At 43.9% G+C, this 17,608-nt stretch overlaps 1 protein-coding gene across 1 annotated transcript; it reads right to left on the reverse strand.

The window, feature by feature from the left end:
* Positions 1-959: 959 nt before the first annotated feature.
* LOC306854748 (GTPase IMAP family member 9-like) lies at positions 960-17,296 on the reverse strand (the record flags this gene model as incomplete). Its single annotated transcript, XM_079392989.1, has 4 exons — positions 960-1,079; positions 1,602-1,844; positions 16,161-16,865; positions 17,281-17,296. 4 exons carry the CDS (start codon positions 17,294-17,296, stop codon positions 973-975), a joined length of 1,071 nt encoding a protein of 356 aa, XP_079249115.1. The 3' UTR covers positions 960-972.
* Between the last annotated feature and the right edge of the window lie 312 nt (positions 17,297-17,608).

Below are 17,608 nucleotides of genomic sequence, written 5' to 3' on the forward strand. Positions count from 1 at the left end.
ATATGGTAACAAATTTATGAGAATGTATACTAAATATTTTCACAACAAAACAGATGGGATTCATGGAAAACATGGGATCTAATACTTCCATGTCACATGGAGACTAAAGTGCCAAATGAAACAAAATCCACTCACTGTTTGGTGGTTTCAATTCCATGCTGTTATATCGTTTTATGGCCGTTTTAAAAACTGAGTCTGCTCCTGATCGTGATCTGAATGAACCATAAGCAGAACTTCCCAGAGACCATGAATCAGATCCATCATCTCCACTTACTGTAATAATGAAAGCAGAAAGTGGATCAGTGCTAGAACATTTACATTAATGCATTTGACAGACACTTTTATCTAAAGTGAAGAATATATTCATCAGTTCATGTGGTTGTGAATCATTCAGATAGTCAATCAACGCTATGTCATCTCCAAATGGGTCAGGAAATGGAAGATTCACTTAGTGCTCTTTGGTTCACTGAAACAGAATATATAATATAAATGCAATGTTCAAGCTGATTTACTTTGACCCTACAGCTCTTGCCTGGCTTCCAGTGTGGGGTAACATATTATTACAAGTAAATTGAGTTATCAGATTACTAGTAAAGTAACTCACTATAAAAAAAACATCTCAGTTTATTTTTCTAATTTTCCCATTTATTGACTGATAACTGCCCTGTCCTCGTGTTGACGGAAATTGGGAGTAAGGAGCAGAGACACTTCCTTCAGCCTGAGGCTTATTCATTTTAAATTGCCAAAAATATTATTTTTTAAAATTATTGTTAAAAAACAAAAGTAAGCCCAGGTGATAAAAAGTAACGCAAAAATGCATTCTTTCTATAAAAGTAATGCATTTAGTTACCTTTTATGGAGTAACGCAATATTGTAATGCATTAATTTTTAAAGTAACTTACCTCAACATTGCTGGTTTCCAAATGAGGCTAAATAGAGCTGAGCCTGATGAGTATCAGGATGGGAGGACATTTAAGAAAAACTAAGGGCCAGTTTGACTAACAGCGTGCGCGAGCGCAAACCGTCTTTTGGCGTTAAAATAGTAGTGTCAGGACCATTTAAACCTTTTAAAAATACATCTGAAAATCTCAAGAACAATGAGGAGGAAACACATCTGAGACTGTGTGTACATAATATGCATACAGTTTTATGATTTCACTCACTGGTCTGTGATCTGATATCCTCACTCCATTTGTCCATTTGCTCTTTCGTTTTCATTATACCATCAATCTCCTGTAAAATCTTTCTGTCTATTTGAAAATGGCAGCTGTTGTTTTGTGCCACTGTCTCCTCAATCTTCTCCAGCAGCTCCTTGATCTGAGTGTCGTCACTCCTGTTCTTATTGTTGAGAACATGATACCTGTTCCCACATTTGTCCAGCAGCCACTGGAGACCCTGTCCTTCACTCTCAATGTGCTGCTCTATAGATGTGTCTAACAGAAAGTCTCCATAAGTGAACAGCACTATAGTGTGACTCCAGACTCTCTCACAGAGAAGATCCAGATGACCCTGCAATGATTTCCTCTCGTCCTCTTTAAATCCAGTGTCCACACGTATGATCAGTAGTACAGCGTGTGGTCCTGGAGGACACAGAGACACACTGAGCAAAATCTCCTGTTTCAGTAACTCAGGACTGTTCTCTACAGTGCATTTCCTCCACCATCCTGGAGCTTCAATGACAGTGATGTGTCTGTCTGCTACTTCTCCATGTCTCCTCACACACTGAGCAGATCTCTCCGAGTCAAACTCCTCTCTGCCCAGGATGGTGTTGCCTGTTGAACTCTTACCAGCTCGTTTATACCCCATCAACACAATCCTCAGCTCTGAGAGATGTTGGGCTTCAACTGCAACAAAGACAAAACACACTTATCCAAATTACTGTACTGAGAATCTGTAAATTACTGCTCTAAATTAATTTAATGAAAAGTCAATCTATCCAATTTGGTCCATAAAAACTCTAAATTTTTGCATGATTACCTATAAGTAATTGCAAAAAACTGTTTATACAGCAGTGAATTCAAGCGTCAATATCTCAGCTCAAGACGGTTGTAGATCCTTGGATCAAAAAAACTGATCTTTAAGCACATTACAAGGTATTTGCTAACACACTATAACTCATTCTTTTGACTCAGTTGTCCAAACCATTCATTCAGTTCTCAAAACAAAGACACATCTCAAAACTTTTAACACATTTCACCTGTCTTCATATGAGTTCCAATTTGCTTAGAAAATGCTACACAAAAATGCCCTCAGTTTGCACAGATTTAACCATGTTCTCATTCAGAAAACATAAGCACACAGTAGGGCTGCACAATTAATCGATTTTCTAATCGCGATTTCGATTATGCATGCCACGATAACATAATCGTTCAAAGCCGCGATTACAAAAATAAATAAACAATTAAAAATGTTTATTTTTAATTGTTAATTGAAAGTAACGTAATGCATTACTTTCCATAAAAATTAGCTAAGTAATGTAATTGGTTAGTTTTTAGGGAGTAACGCAATATTGTAATGCATTACTTTTAAAAGTAACTTTCCCCAACACTGAGAATCACAGTATGAACTCAAATAGCACACATTTATCCATGTGTAAACATTACAGTTTTTTTTTTTTCAATTGCTAACAAGCGTTTACCAATACTTAAAGTACTTTTTCTAAACTCTTAACACAGCAACACACCTACATCACACAGTTAGCCAAATAGTTATTTTCGGGCCAAAACCACATTTTGTTAAATAAATACAAACTCTACATTTCAAAATGCTGAATACCCTTTTCTTCATATACTAACTCTATCAAAACACAGCAAGCCCGATTCAAAATCGAGTCATTCGGTCAAAACATTAGCACTGGTTTTCTATCCAACAGGAACATGTAGTCAATTATAGTGCATAGACTGACAAAATGCTAACAATTAATGGCATTACAAAAACTGCATTTCTTATCATGTCTCAGTTCAACCTGTTTATAACAAACAATATGAGATCCATAAAAAATATATAATAATAATAATAATTCAGCCAGCAAGTTCAATTTTGTGTGTGTGTGTGGATTCATTTTAGATAATATGTGTACAGAATAGTGGATCATCAGTACTTTATATAATGTAAAAGAAAAGTGACAGAATTGCTGCAGTAAAGGCTTTATTGGCTAAATGAAATTGCTGTCAGTAAAAAAATATATATATTTTAAATGAATGTACAGATATGTTATTTACAAGTGTGCAGTTCACAAATGAACAATTTTTGGTTCCCTTCCAGGAACTTCGAGCTGCGTCAAAACGCATATGGGAACGCCATCAGCGTAACCGACGCTCTAAATAACGTCTACAACAAGTCCAATAGAAGGGCCCTCACGGGCGGGGTGACGTCACATGGAATATGGAAAATAAACCCGCTTCTGCCGTAAAGAAAGAGAGAGAAAGGCAGAGCGGCGGCTGCGCTCGCGGGGCTCGCAGGCTGATCTGGCTGGTATGTGAGACGGGTATGTCTTTATCTCCTCCCGTATCCGCCAGATCTGACGCCCCGTCTCTCGGTTTGGAAGCGGTACTCTTCCCCCCGAGACGAGGGCTCAACGCTTCGTCTCTCTTCCTCCGAGGAGGTTGACGTGACGAGCGTTGACGAGATTTCGCCGCCTCGTTCGCTCTCGAGCTCTCCGCGCGGTTTCTCTGCCGAGGCAGAGCGGCGGCTGCGCTCGCGGGGCTCGCAGGCTGATCTGGTATCGCCAGAACTGGCGCCCCGTCTCTCGTTTGGAAGCGGTCTCTTCCCCCCGAGACGAGGGCTTGACGCTGCGTCTTTCTTCCTCCGAGGAGGTTGATGTGACGAGCGTTCACGAGGGTTCGCCGCCTCCGCCCCAGTATGAGGAGTTTTTAGAGGTGGTTACACGGGCAGTGGCCAAACTTCTCAAACTCTACGTAGGAGCCTCTCGTTTTCCCCGATCTCCACATCGAGGTGTCGAGATCATGGGCTAACCTTTTTCATCCCGCCCGCTCATTCCCGCCTCTCATTATTATGGTAATGTGAGGGAGTTGGACGCGAGCGATCTGTCACCCGCGGGGGCTTCGGCTCTGGAGGCTCCTACCCTGCCCACTAAGCCTCTGTGCACCTCATCATCCCTAGTGGGCAGGGGGGTATGCGGCAGCAGGTCAGGCCGGTGCGCGTCTGCACACTATGGCAGTGTTGCAGGCGTACCAGGCCAAACTGCTGAGAGAGTTAGATGAGGGCGGTGATTTTAGGCCAGAAGATATTTCAGAGCTTAGGAGAACCGCTGATCTTGCGCCACCTAGGAGTCGGCCTGCTCTATCGGCCGCTCCATGGCAACAATAGTGGCAACAGAGAGGCATTTATGGTTGAACTTGTCAGATATAAAGACAAGTCCTGCCTCCTGGACACCCCGCTGCAGCCTTCTGGTCTGTTCGGCGACGCAGTGAGCCTGGTCGCCGACAGATTTCAGGAGGCTTGCAACAGCCGGAGGCGTTTCAGCGGTTCCTCCCCCGCCGCTCTCTAACTCTGGGGGCTGCTGGGCGGGAGCAGTCCCCTCCGCATACCAGCTCCTCACACAGGGCTGCGCAGAAACAGAGCGTCGCCTCTCGCGCTCCCCCACGGCGGAGCCGAGGGCAGCGATGCACTGCATCGGGGGCCTCGAAGCCGAAGGCAGACCTGAGGGATGTCTTGTCGGCTAGGAGGTCCTCGGCAAAGAAGTCCTGACGGGCGAGCCCCAGGACTACGGAGGACGACCCCTACTGGGGTGGAGCGGTTTGCACCGCGGCACACGGTGACCGTCTCCCCTCGGTGTCCTCCGGGGATTTGTCTGTCAACCCTGCAGTTCCAGGGCACAGCAGGTCCCAGCGAGTGTTGCTCTCAGGTTACTCCGCCTGTGATGTTAGCGGGCCTGAGAAACTCGCCTCAGCCGCTAGATTACGCGTCTCGTCCCGGTACGCCTCGTCGAGACAGCGGTCTGGCCGCTTCTCTAACACCAGAGGTCAGTCTCGAGAGACTGATTCCCTTAGTAGATCATCTAGCAGCCTGGCAGCAACTGCCAGAGGTGTCTCTTTGGGTACTGCAGACAGTAGATCGTGGTTATTCCATCCAGTTCGATGGACCACCGCCGCTATTCAACGGGGTTTGCGTGACTACGGTCCGCCCCGAGCAGGTTCTGGTTCTGGAACAGGAAGTCAATATTTTGCTGAGGAAGGAAGCCATCGAGTGGTTCCTCCTCATGAGACTCATTCCGGCTTCTATAGCCGGTTCTTCATTGTTCCAAGGAAGGATGGGAGGCTGAGGCCCATACTGGTTTTGAGTTTCGGAACCTCTCAGCCAGAAAGCTGAAGTTCAAGATGCTCACAGTTAGGCAGATCGTGTTCCAAATCGGGTCCAAGGACTGATTTGTCACGACAGACCTCTAGGACGTTTGTCCCATGTACCCATCTTTCCTTTTCACAGGGAGTTCCTGAGGTTCGCTTTTGGGGGCAAAGCGTGTCAGTATCGGGTTCTTCCCTAAGTGTGTAGATGCGGCACTGGTCCCGTTGCGACTGCAGGGCATTCGCATACTCAATTCTATCGACGATTGGTTGATTCTCGCTCAATCAGAGCGGTTGGCGGTTCGGCATCGAGATGTCGTTCTCGCCCACATGAAAGATCTGGGGTTAAGACTAAACGCCAAGAAGAGTGTGCTTTCTCCAGTTCAGAGAACCACTTATCTAGGCGTGGTGTGGGATTCGACCACGACGCAGGCGCGGTTATCCCCTGCTCGGATCGAGTCAATCCTCACGGCAGTCGAGAGAGTGCGGAAAGGCCAGCCATTCACTGACAAGCAGTTTCAGAGACTGCTCGGGCTCATGGCAGCTACGTCCAGCGTGATTCTTTCTGGCCTGCTGTACATGAGGCCCCTACAGTGGTGGCTCAAGACCAAGGGGGTCTCCCTGAGGGGAGACTCGCTTCGCATTGTCAAGGATCACGCCATTGTATGGAGAAACCGGGCCTTAGACTTGTGGAGGAAACCTTGGTTCTTGTCCTAGGGCCTGGTCCCGGGAGCTCCTTGTCGCCGTGTTTCCTTAGCGACGGACGTCTCCCTCACCGGTTGGGGTGCGGTCATGAGTGGCCACCCTGCCCGCGGTCTGTGGAGTGGTCGCCACTTGACGTGGCATATCAACCAGCTAGAGATCCTAGCTGTGTTCCGTGCGCTCAAGCACTTCCTCCCGGACCTGAGAGATCACCACGTGCTGGTCCGCGCCCCTTGTAGAAGCTGGTACACCAGACCCTTGTGTGGTCCCAGGGCCAGCTCCGATCTCTGAGAGCTGTGCACATTCCTGGGCATCTCAATGTAGGAGCAGACGTTCTCTGCTCCCGGGAGTTCTGGCGAGAGTGCGCCGGGACGCGGTCAGTCTACTGTTAGTAGCACCGTTCTGGCCGGGCCGAGTTTGGTTCTCGGACCTGATTTCTCTCCTTGACGGTTAACCCACTCCACTACTAAGGTCTACGTGGCAGCTATTTGTCATACCACGCCGTTATCGGTGGCCAGTCAGTGGTCTTTCTCTACCCCTGAAAAATGGGGTACGTACCGAAGGCTCTAACGGTCATACAACAGCCGGTCGTACTCCAGGCCTCTGTCCTCCTCCCTTCGGCCAGGAGAAGCACAACCGTATGTGTCCAGTGTGAGCTGCTCTGTGGAGGAAGTCGGACCAACTGCTCGAGTGCCTTGGTCCGCCTAAGAGGGTAAGGGCTAGGTAGCCCACTCTTAGTAAGTGATGGTGGATGCTGTCAATCTTGCTTACGAGGCCTCTGGGCTTGCCCATCCGTGGGAGTCAGAGTGCACTCAACCAGAGGTATGGCGACCTCCAAGGCCTTTCTGGACAGGTATACCAATACAGGACATCTGCGACGCTGCTGGGTGGTCCACGCCCCTGACATTCTCCAGGTTTTACGACCTCGACATCCGAGCCACTCCAGGCTCCTCTGTCCTCTTGGCCTGACATCAGGCAGGGACTTGTCAGTCTGGCGGTGTTGGAATAGCGTTCCCATATGCATTTTGACGCAGCTCGAAGTTCCTGGAAGGGAACGTACCAGGTTACGTATGTAACCCAGGTTCCCTGAAGGTAACGAGAGCTGCGTCTCGAAGCCATACTTCCGGCATCCCTGCCAGCGCTTGGTTTATGACATGAAGCTGACGCGGGCTCTGCCTCACGTGCTTATATACTTCCTGGCCGTGACGTCACCCCGCCCGTGACGCCTCGCCCTTCTATTGGACTGCGGTCGCGCCCCTTGTAGAAGCTGGTACACTTCTATTGGACCAATCAAGAGAGTGCCTTTTTATTTTGCATGGCCATGTATGGAAAGACTTGGAATTATTCATTACGATTGGAATCAGATATTTCTCAATTACAGTTTTTTTGATTGCTAAAACACTATAACCAGGCTTTTGAACTAAAATTTCAAAACCATAATGCCGTTTTTCAAAAAGCACAACCATTTTGCTGAACTATAAACTCTATTCTATAAACTCTATTCCCCTGCTTTGACACATGAGTCAGATTTGGTGAACTGTTCCTGCAAAACTCTTCACACAAGAGTTTTCCCTACCCTTGCCGGTGTCCCTGCCCGGTGGAGTGGCACGGTAGAGTTGATGGTCTTTACACTCTTTACTTTTTACTTTTGTCATTTAGCAGATGCTTTTACACAATTAAATTTTTTCCTCTATATTTCTACTTCTGTATTCAGTGCATTATTTAATTTTTTGTTTTTCTTATATAAGTGTTATATTACAGTAGCGTTTCGGTGTATAATTCCTATGTATGTCTGCACTATCATATATGTTAGCACTATGTCCGGACTTTCTTCTGCACTGGAAGCTCCTGTCACCAAGTCAGATTCCTTGTATGTGTAAACATACTGGGTAATACTGTAAAGCTCTTTCTGACTTTTTGACAAGGGAGAGAGGTAGGGGGCAAAAGGCAAAGGGCTGTATGTTTTGTTTTTTATGATCATTGACAGCAATTTCATTTTGCCAGTAAAGCCTTTACTGCAGCAATTCTGTCACTTTTCTTTTACATTATATAAAGTACTGATGATCCTTCACTATTCTGTACACATACTATCTAAAATGAATCCACTCACACACACAAAAATTTACTTGCTGGCTGAATTATTATTTTTAATGGATCTCATATTGTATGTTCTATACAGGTTGAACTGAGACATGATAAGAAATGCAGTTTTTGTAATGCCATTAATTGTTAGCATTTTGTCAGTCTATGCACTATAATTGACTACATGTTCCTGTTGGATAGAAAACCAGTGCTAATGTTTTGACCGAATGACTCGATTTTGAATCAGGCTTGCTGTGTTTTGATAGAGTTAGTATATGAAGAAAAGGGTATTCAGCATTTTGAAATGTAGAGTTTGTATTTATTTAACAAAATGTGGTTTTGGCCAGAAAATAACTATTTGGCTAACTGTGTGATGTAGGTGTGTTGCTGTGTTAAGAGTTTAGAAAAAGTACTTTAAGTATTGGTAAACGCTTGTTAGCAATTGAAAAAAAAAAACCTGTAAATTGCAGAAGTAGAGGCTTTGCGCTATATTTAAAGTTTGGAACATTAGGTCTTCATTTCTGTCATGCTGTGTTTAAGCATTTGTAAAAAAGATAAGAAAGATCCATGATTTTTGGTATGGGGTAAGCTTGTGTGAAAAGAACATTTAAGCATTTTAGAAAAGTGTTAATTGACTGAATATTGAGTGAAAAGAACATGAATTGTGTGATGGTCACAAAAGACGGATGTTGTGTTAATTGTGTTTAGAGTTTTGAAAATGTGACTACAGATTGGACAAAGGGATGTTAGCGATTGAAAAAAACTGTAAGTAGCAAAACTGATGTCACACTGGTCAGAATCTCAGGATAATATACAGTTTTCCTTGATTGCTAACACACAATTCATGAAACAATTCACCATTTTCTCACAATTATAAACACAATCTCAAAACTACACACCAACTTGAACAATCTTCAGACTTCCAGGTCAAAGTTAAACAATTTGTTATCTTTAGTTATACTTCCAAACCCAACACCCCCACACACACACACACACACTCACACTCATACTCACACAAACCATGTTGGCTGTCATGTATGTTTTGTTGACCCTGGTTACTCTGTATCTGATTCGTCACCTGTAAATAGCATGTTTGTTTGCATAATAAAAAAAGAAAAAGAAAAAAAAAAACACATTCTGTTTAGTCAGTCTCACATTTTGGCCTCAGATGACACACAAACCTGACAAATACACAGACTACTTTCCTGTCTAGAGAACACTAGTGAGATCCATTCAAAACACTGTTACAAAAACCTCCTTGTGTGAATCAGGAGTCCTTTTGCTAGTCAATGTCTCTTACAGTATACAGCATAAATACAGGGGTGCAGATACAGTAAAATTCTGCAATAAACTTTAAGAAAAGTTTGCTTTCGTTTTCATTACACTACTGTAATGTGACCTTACAGTAGATGAAAAGCACTAGAAGAGAAAAGTTCAAAAAACAAACAACAGAATATAAAGTGAACACACATTGGAATATACTGTCAGTTACTTTACAGAAATAAATAAATAAATAAATTATTAAATACATTCATTCATTCATTCATTCAGCATCCTCTGCCAATTTGCCTTACAGTATTGGTAGTATCCTTATTTGTTACACTATAGCAGGTTCTTGGTCTTCTGACAAAAGACTCATCTGCGTCCCCTAGACAGTCATCTCTCAGTTCTGCACAAATAGAGTACATGTAAGGAATACTTGGCTACAAATCAATTCAACAGTAATGAATTTGAGGGTGTACAGTATTTACTGTACATAGAATAATGAAAGTTCTCTCATCTAAAGTACTGCTGCTGTGTACTGCAATTATATCGTATGTGTAAGTAGTCTTGAAACCCTGTAGATGAGCCTGTAGGCCAACTTCCCTCATGGTCAGTGCATGCAGAAGAACATGCTCAACTATAGTGCTTTGTATTTCATCAGGAACAAATGACTTTTGATCCCGTCCCCTTCAATTTCCTTTTCTCCTCCTATTCCTCTTTGTTTCCCAATACCAGGATTCTTTTTCCAAAACATATAATCACTTGTGCTCTTGTTCGTATCATCCTGCGATTCTGACCTGTGTGTCATCAGTTTTGCTACTGAATGTTCACACAGGGATAAATGTGTGCTGTTTGAGTTTATTTTTTGATGCTTGAGTTAATTATATTGTGTTTGTGTTTTCTGAATGAGAATTTGGCTAAACCTGTGCAAAATGATGGCGTTTTTGTGTAGAGTTTTGCCGAAAACACAGCAAATTGGAACGTGTGTGAAAACATGTGAAATGTGTTAAAAGTTTTGAGAAACGTGTCTTTGTTTAGAGAACTGTATGAATGGTTTGGAAAATTGGGCCAAATGAATCAGTCATAGCGTGTTAGCAATCGAGAAAAACTGCAAATAGGGTCACAGGTGATTATGTGCTTTGGAAAGTGAATCCTATTGGTGGGAGACAAAGAGGAAGAGGAAGGAAAAAAATTGAAGGGGATGGGATCAAAGGTAATTTGTTCCTGATAAAATACAAAGCACTATAGTTGATCATGTTTTTGTGCATGGTATGAGCATGAGGGAAGCTGGCCTACAGGCTCCTCTACAGGGTTTCTATACTACTTGCACATACAGAAAAATGACAGTACACAGTAGCAGTACTTTACATGAGAGAACTTTCACTGTTCTAAGTACAGTAAATACTGTAGCACATGTTGTACACCCTCAAACTCCTAACTATTGAATTCAGGGGAGACATTTACCGAGGTTGTTCATTGCCATACACTAGGTGATCGCCCCGCTCCCTCATAGCATAATATGCCACACTGTATCGTAGATGACTGTGTAGGGGAGCTAGAGAAAGTCTTCTGTCTGAAGACTAAGAAACTGTTATAGTATGGCGGAGGATGCTGCATTTATTTATTTTTTACTATACATTAATTGTCAGTATACTGTATTGTGTTCATGTTCAGTCCTTTGTTGTTTGAACGTATCTTTTCCATTACTTTTCATCTACTGTAAGATCACTTTACTTTAGTGTAAGGATAATGAACTTTTCTTAGAGCATTTTGCTGAATTTCACTGTATTTCACTGTAAATTTATAGACATTAATTTGCACTAATTCCTGATTGCCAAAAGGAGTTTTTTGTAACAGTGTTTTGAATTAATCTCACTAGAGTTCTCTAGGAGGTGAAGTAGTCTGTTTATTTGACAGGTTTTTGTGTAATCTGAGGCCAAGGCTAGATTATGACAAAAGAGACCTGGAAGTCTGAAGATTGTACAAGTTGGTGTGTAGTTTTGAAATTGTGTTTATAGTTGTGAGAAAATGGTTTATAGTTTCATGAATTATGTATTAGCAATCAAGGAAAACGGTAACATATATAAACATTTTGCACATTCTTGCTTTATAATTTAAGGCCAAATGTAATGATCAAGATCAAAGTTCCACATTCAGGGATATTTATAACGGGAAGGATTTGAGTCACATTTTTAAATTTGAGGATAATTCTCATAAAACTTTTCTACAACTTTTTTTTAAGGTTAATTAAAAATATATTTTAGTTTCATAATCCACAATGTGTTTAAACAGTGTGACAGCAACAAGTGGGGGTAAGAAATGTGTTAAATTTGTTTAGAGGTTTTTAAATAAATAAATAAAGTAGTATAAATCTTTGGTTCCAGATTTATACCACATTATTATTATTATTACTATTATTATTTGTTTATTTACTTAAATGTCCTTTCTATTCTCATATATGTATGTATATATTACAATAGTCTTCCACCAAAACATTTGCTAGAGAGACACTGGTTCACATGATCCAACCCCCATAGACTAGTCCTGAGTGTAGCAGTGGCTCATTATGGGACAATAAAATAATTGTCCTTTTTGGATTAGATTTAAGGACACTGATTGGCTAAACTATTACACAGACCCGCCTCCTGTGAGTGATTTCTCTATTGCCCCAGAGCTGAAATTGAGACATGCTTACAGGCAAAGGCCACATAAAGGAAAAGCATATTTTGTAAAGATGATTTTCTATTCTATTTTATTATTTATATCTATTATTATATTCTATTTTCTACCATATAAAATAAATATGAATTCACATAATTTAGAATAATAATAATTATTATTATTATTTTGTGTGTGTGGTTCAGACAGAGTGGCCCCCTCTATTGGCCAGCTGCCACAGGACAGGTGTGTGCCAGGGGGCCTCTGCAAACATCCAAAGGAGACCTATAACCAAATAACCAAAAATATCTTGTGGGCCATGACTCAAAATCAGTTGCTGTGGTTAAACCAAATTCAAGAAAAAAGAAAAAAAAAATTGCAAATGATCAAGCAACCTCCAGATAGATTGACCCTAAAATGTCTACATAAAATAAGTAATGGATAATGTACAGTCATTATCTCAAAAGACTCCTGACAGGCTAGCAGGACCCCAATGTGACAATGAGTCTGTATGTTTGAAATAAATGATGATCATGAAATGCTAAGTTTTTAAGTAATATTGACCAACAAACACCAGAAACATCAACAACATTTGCTGTTGGATCGAGGAAACTTTCAGAATAATGTCATTTTCACACTGATCCAACAAAACCCAGGAGTCACTGGAAACTGATGTTTGTGTCAGATCTTAAAGAGTTACTCCGCCCCAAAATGAAAGTTTTGTCATTATGTCATTCCAAACCCATAAAAGCTTTGTTCGTCTTTGGAAAACAATTTAAGATATTTTGGATGAAAACGAGGAACTGGGGTTACAGTAGCGAAGAGGTCCACCTGAGCCTGGTCAAACACTCTCTAGATCTGCTTCACCACCTCGGTGTGAAGCATTCATTCCCCGGATAACAGCCCCTGCCTCGACAGGGTGTCTGCTCCCCATTGAGATACTAACTCAGATGCTCAGAAGGGAGCGGCATGCTCAAAGGTGACCCTCAAAATTGAGGGGAGCAATGCCAGCTCGATCAACCAGGAGAGCTCGGCCTCACAGCCCACACAAGGATCTGGTGCGCCAGCCTGTACAGGGGGCGCGAACCGCAGACCTCCTTGGTGGTTGCTATAAGAGACCACCGATGTGTTGTCGGTGCGAACTAACACATGGCAACCTCTTAGGTCTGGGAGAAAGTATTTCAGAGCCTGAAACACGGCCAGCATCTCGAGCCTGTTGATGTGCCAGGCGAGATGATGACCCCTCCACCGACCGTGGGCAGGGTGGCCACTCATGACCGCTCCCCAACCGGTGAGGGATGCGTCCGTCACTAGCGTACACGGCGACAAGGAGCTCCCAACACCAGGCCCTGGGACAAGAACCAAGGTTGTATCCACATGTCCAAGGCACGTAGGCACTGCCGCGTGACCTTGATCATGCGAAGCGGGTTTCCCCTCGGGGAGGGGAAAGACCCCTTGGTCTTGAGCCACCACTGTAGGGGTCTCATGTACAGCAGGCCAAAAGGTATCCCGTTGGACGCAGCTGCCACCAGACCCAGCAGTATCTGAAACTGCTTGGCAGTGAGTGACTGGCCTTCTTTCACCCTCCTGACTTTCATGAGGATTGACTCGATTTGAGCAGGAAACATGCGTGCCTGCAACGTGGTCAAATCCCCACCACCCCCAGATAAGTGGTTCTCTGTAATAGAGAAAGCACACTTTCCTTGGGGTTCAGTCTTAACCCCAACACTTTTAAGTGAGCGAGAACAACACTTCAATGTTGAGCCGCCCTCCGCTCTGATAGAGCGAGAATCAACCAAAGGTCGATGTAATTGAGTATGCGGGCGCCCCGTAGCTAACGCGGCGCCCACACACTCGTAAAAGTGTGGGGTGAGAGTGCTAGGCCGAAGGGAAGTACCCGATATTGGTAAGCTTTTGCCCCCAAAAGCAAACCTCAGGAACTTCCTGTGAGTGGGAAGGACGGAGACATGGAAGTATGCGTCTTTTAGATCTACGTGTCAAACCAGTCCTCGGACTTGATCTGAGATACTTACCTGCTATCAGGTGGCAGGGTTGGCAGAACGATCTCCTGAGGGCGCTGGGGGGCGACGATCGCTGTGCAATCGTCGCTCTACCCCAGCGGGGGCTACCCTCATATCTTGGCCGAAGACCTCTTCGCCTGCTTGGCTGGGAGGTCTTTGACCGCGCACCCTTCTTACCGCCCCAACTCGCTCCCGCGGGGGCAAGCTTGCCTATACGAGGAGCCAGCACGCGGCAGGGGCTGCTCTCGCCCAGCAGCCCCGTGAGCTAGAGAGCGGCGAGGGAGAAACCGCTGGAACGCCGCCATCTGCCTCCCGAACCAAAAAAGGCCAGAAGGCAAAGTGGGGCGTCCAGAAGGAAGGCCCTGTTGCGGTTTTCCATAAATCCGACAGGGTCAACCAAGATGCCTCTCCGCCGCCACCAGGGCTGCCAAGATCGCCTTGACGGTCTCCCTGGCGGCGCGGAGAGACACATCAGCGGTTTTGCGGAGTTCACGGATGTGCTCCGCACTAATCCCCTGCCCTCATCCAACTCCTTGAGCAGGTCAGCCTGGTATGCCACCATGATGTGCAGACATAAGCCAGCCCGACCTGCTGTCATGTACCCCTTGCCTTCAGAGACGACGCTCACTCGTCCCCATCACACTACCGAAGTAATAGTACCTCCTCGGAGGAAGACGCGAGAAGCGCCGATGCCGATGCCCGAGGGGAAGAAAACGCCACGTGTGCTTCCAGACTCAGGGAGCGGTCGCGGGATCCGGCAGGTGCGGATGGAGAAAGAGACTCGCTCGTCTCCGATCCCTCTGCCAGATCCCGTTGCGAACCCCACGAACGCCGTCTCCGCTCCGCCTCAACGGAAGCGGGTCCAGTGCCGCGGGGAACGCTAGTGAAAGAGCCCTCTCCGGAGAAAAGAGCCCTTCGGGAGCGAAGCACACGAGGGCTGCCTCCGCATGCCTCGCTCCCAAGCAAAGCACACACAGACTGTGTGTATCCTCCGCACACAAATAATATTTGCACGGAGGAACACACAGCCCGCATTGCGCCTCACTCCTTTTCCCACTTCGCTTTGACATGTTTACAAACAGACAGACAATGGTAAATAGGACTCACAAGACACAGAGCGCTTAGCTGAATGACAGAAAGCTGATGCCGGTTTCTCCGCACATGCTTTTATACCAGCTGGTCATTACGTCACCTCGCCCGTGACGTCCCTTCCCATTTCTGGACAGATTTGATTGGTATTCAGAGCCGGTTACGCTGTAGGCGTTCCCCCCAAAACATCGTTTGACGCAGCTCGAGTTCCTGAAGAGGAACCAGGAGGCTTGTGACTGTCCCATTGACTGCCAAGTAAGTAACACCACTTTGATTTGAACACAAACAGCGTATCCGTGTGGCGTGGTCGACACAGAACAGCGTACGCTGCTTGTGTCCTGCGGATAATCTCCAAAATGGCGCTACGCTGACGCGGAGGAGACAAATTGTTGAATAAAATTGCTGTTTAGTTTTCTTTGCGCAGAAAAAGTATTCTCGTCGCTTCATTAGATTCAGGTTGAATTCAGGTTGTAATTTTTTTTTATTATTTTGTTTAGTTATACTTCCAAACCCAACACCCAGTCACACACACACACACACACACACGCACACACACACACACACACACACACACACACACACACACACACACACTCATACTCACACAAACCATGTTGGCTGTCATGTATGTTTTGTTGATCCTGGTTACTCTGTATCTGATTTGTCACCTGTAAATATCATGTTTGTTTGCATAATAAAAAAAAAAAAATAAAAAAAAGATTCAGGTTGAACCACTGATGGCAGATGGACTATTGATGCTTTTCATACTTATCTGGGCCTTGACAGTGAGAGTTACTTGGCAGTCAATGGGACAGATACAAACCTCCTGGTTTTCATCCAAAATATCTTAAGCTGTGTTCCGAAGACGAACGAAGCTTACGGGTTTGGAATGACATAATGACAAAATTTTCATTTTGGGGTGGAGTAACCCTTTATGATTCTCTCAATAATGTCTGTCATCCACATGAAAACAGACAGAACAGAGAGACACAGAGCAGAACAACAAAACACAGCCATGGCTGCACTAAGTATGTTGACTCACTCATCTGTGATCTGATGTTTTCTCTCAGTTTTTTCATCCTCTTCATTCGTTCTTCTGCTCTCTCTTCCTCTGTTCTTCTTCTCTCTTTTATCTCCTGTAAAATCTTTCTGTCTATTTGAAAATGGCAGCTGTTGTTTTGTGCCACTGTCTCCTCAATCTTCTCCAGCAGCTCCTTGATCTGAATGTCGTCACTCCTGTTCTTATTGTTGAGAACATGATACCTGTTCCCACATTTGTCCAGCAGCCACTGGAGACCCTGTCCTTCACTCTCAATGTGCTGCTCTATAGATGTGTCTAACAGAGAGTCTCCACGAGTGAACAGCACTATAGTGTGACTCCAGACTCTCTCACCGAGAAGATCCAGATGACCCTGCAATGATTTTCTCTTGTCCTCTTTAAATCCAGCGATTACACGTATGATCAGTAGTACAGCGTGTGGTCCTGGAGGACACAGAGACACACTGAGCAAAATCTCCTGTTTCAGTAACTCAGGACTGTCCTCTACAGTGTAATTCGAGTACCACCCTGGAGCTTCAATGACAGTGATGTGTCTGTCTGCTACTTCTCCATGTCTCCTCACACACTGAGCAGATCTCTTCAAGTCAAACTCCTCTCTGCCCAGGATGGTGTTGCCTGTTGAACTTCTTCCAGCTGTTCTAGTACCCATCAACACAATCCTCAGCTCTGAGAGATGTTGGGCTTCACCTGCAATAAACAGAGAACAAACATACTTCCTCTTTCCTGTGCCTTCTGATGAGTTGACAAAAAAGCTGTAGTAAAAATAAGCTAATCATTACATGTATATTATTAATAATACAAATGCATCATTCATTGAGTTAATTAATCCTTTGTTAATAAAGCTTGTTTATAAATTAAATTAATTAAGAAATGAGAATCATTTAATTGTCTGAATGAGCAGAAAACAAAAACACAGATTACACAAATCTCAGTTAAATTGCAATTTGCTGGAAATGTTCGTATCGTTGCCAAGTCACTTGAAAATACACAACTGCATTCTGCAAATAAACCTAAAATGCATAAACATAAGATTTAATAGAGAGAAAAAACAAACAAACAAGACAAATAAGCCTCAAGTGTCTAATAATATAAACAATCTTACCTGTGTAGACCAACATGAAAGTGAAAGTATTAAAAACCGTAAACACGTCAGCAAGAGTTTTAGTTTAACTTAAAGTGATTTTTACTAATAAATAACAAGGGAAAGACAAGTAGTTTAAATAAATACTTACTTGAATCCATTTTATTTCACACCGTCTCAGTCGGAGTTTCAGTGTAAAAGTAGGTTTACCATTCAAGTAAATTTCCCTGTATGTTTTCCTTGACTTTGTGTTCAGTGAAGCACATGGGGCGGGTCTATACTGCAGGAGTACGGAAGAGTGTAAAGGTGATGTCTTATTTTTGACATACACAAAAAAAAGGTGTAAGCA

This window comes from Barbus barbus (genome assembly GCF_936440315.1).
Source record: "Barbus barbus genome assembly, chromosome: 35".
Taxonomy (NCBI): Eukaryota; Metazoa; Chordata; class Actinopteri; order Cypriniformes; family Cyprinidae; genus Barbus; species Barbus barbus.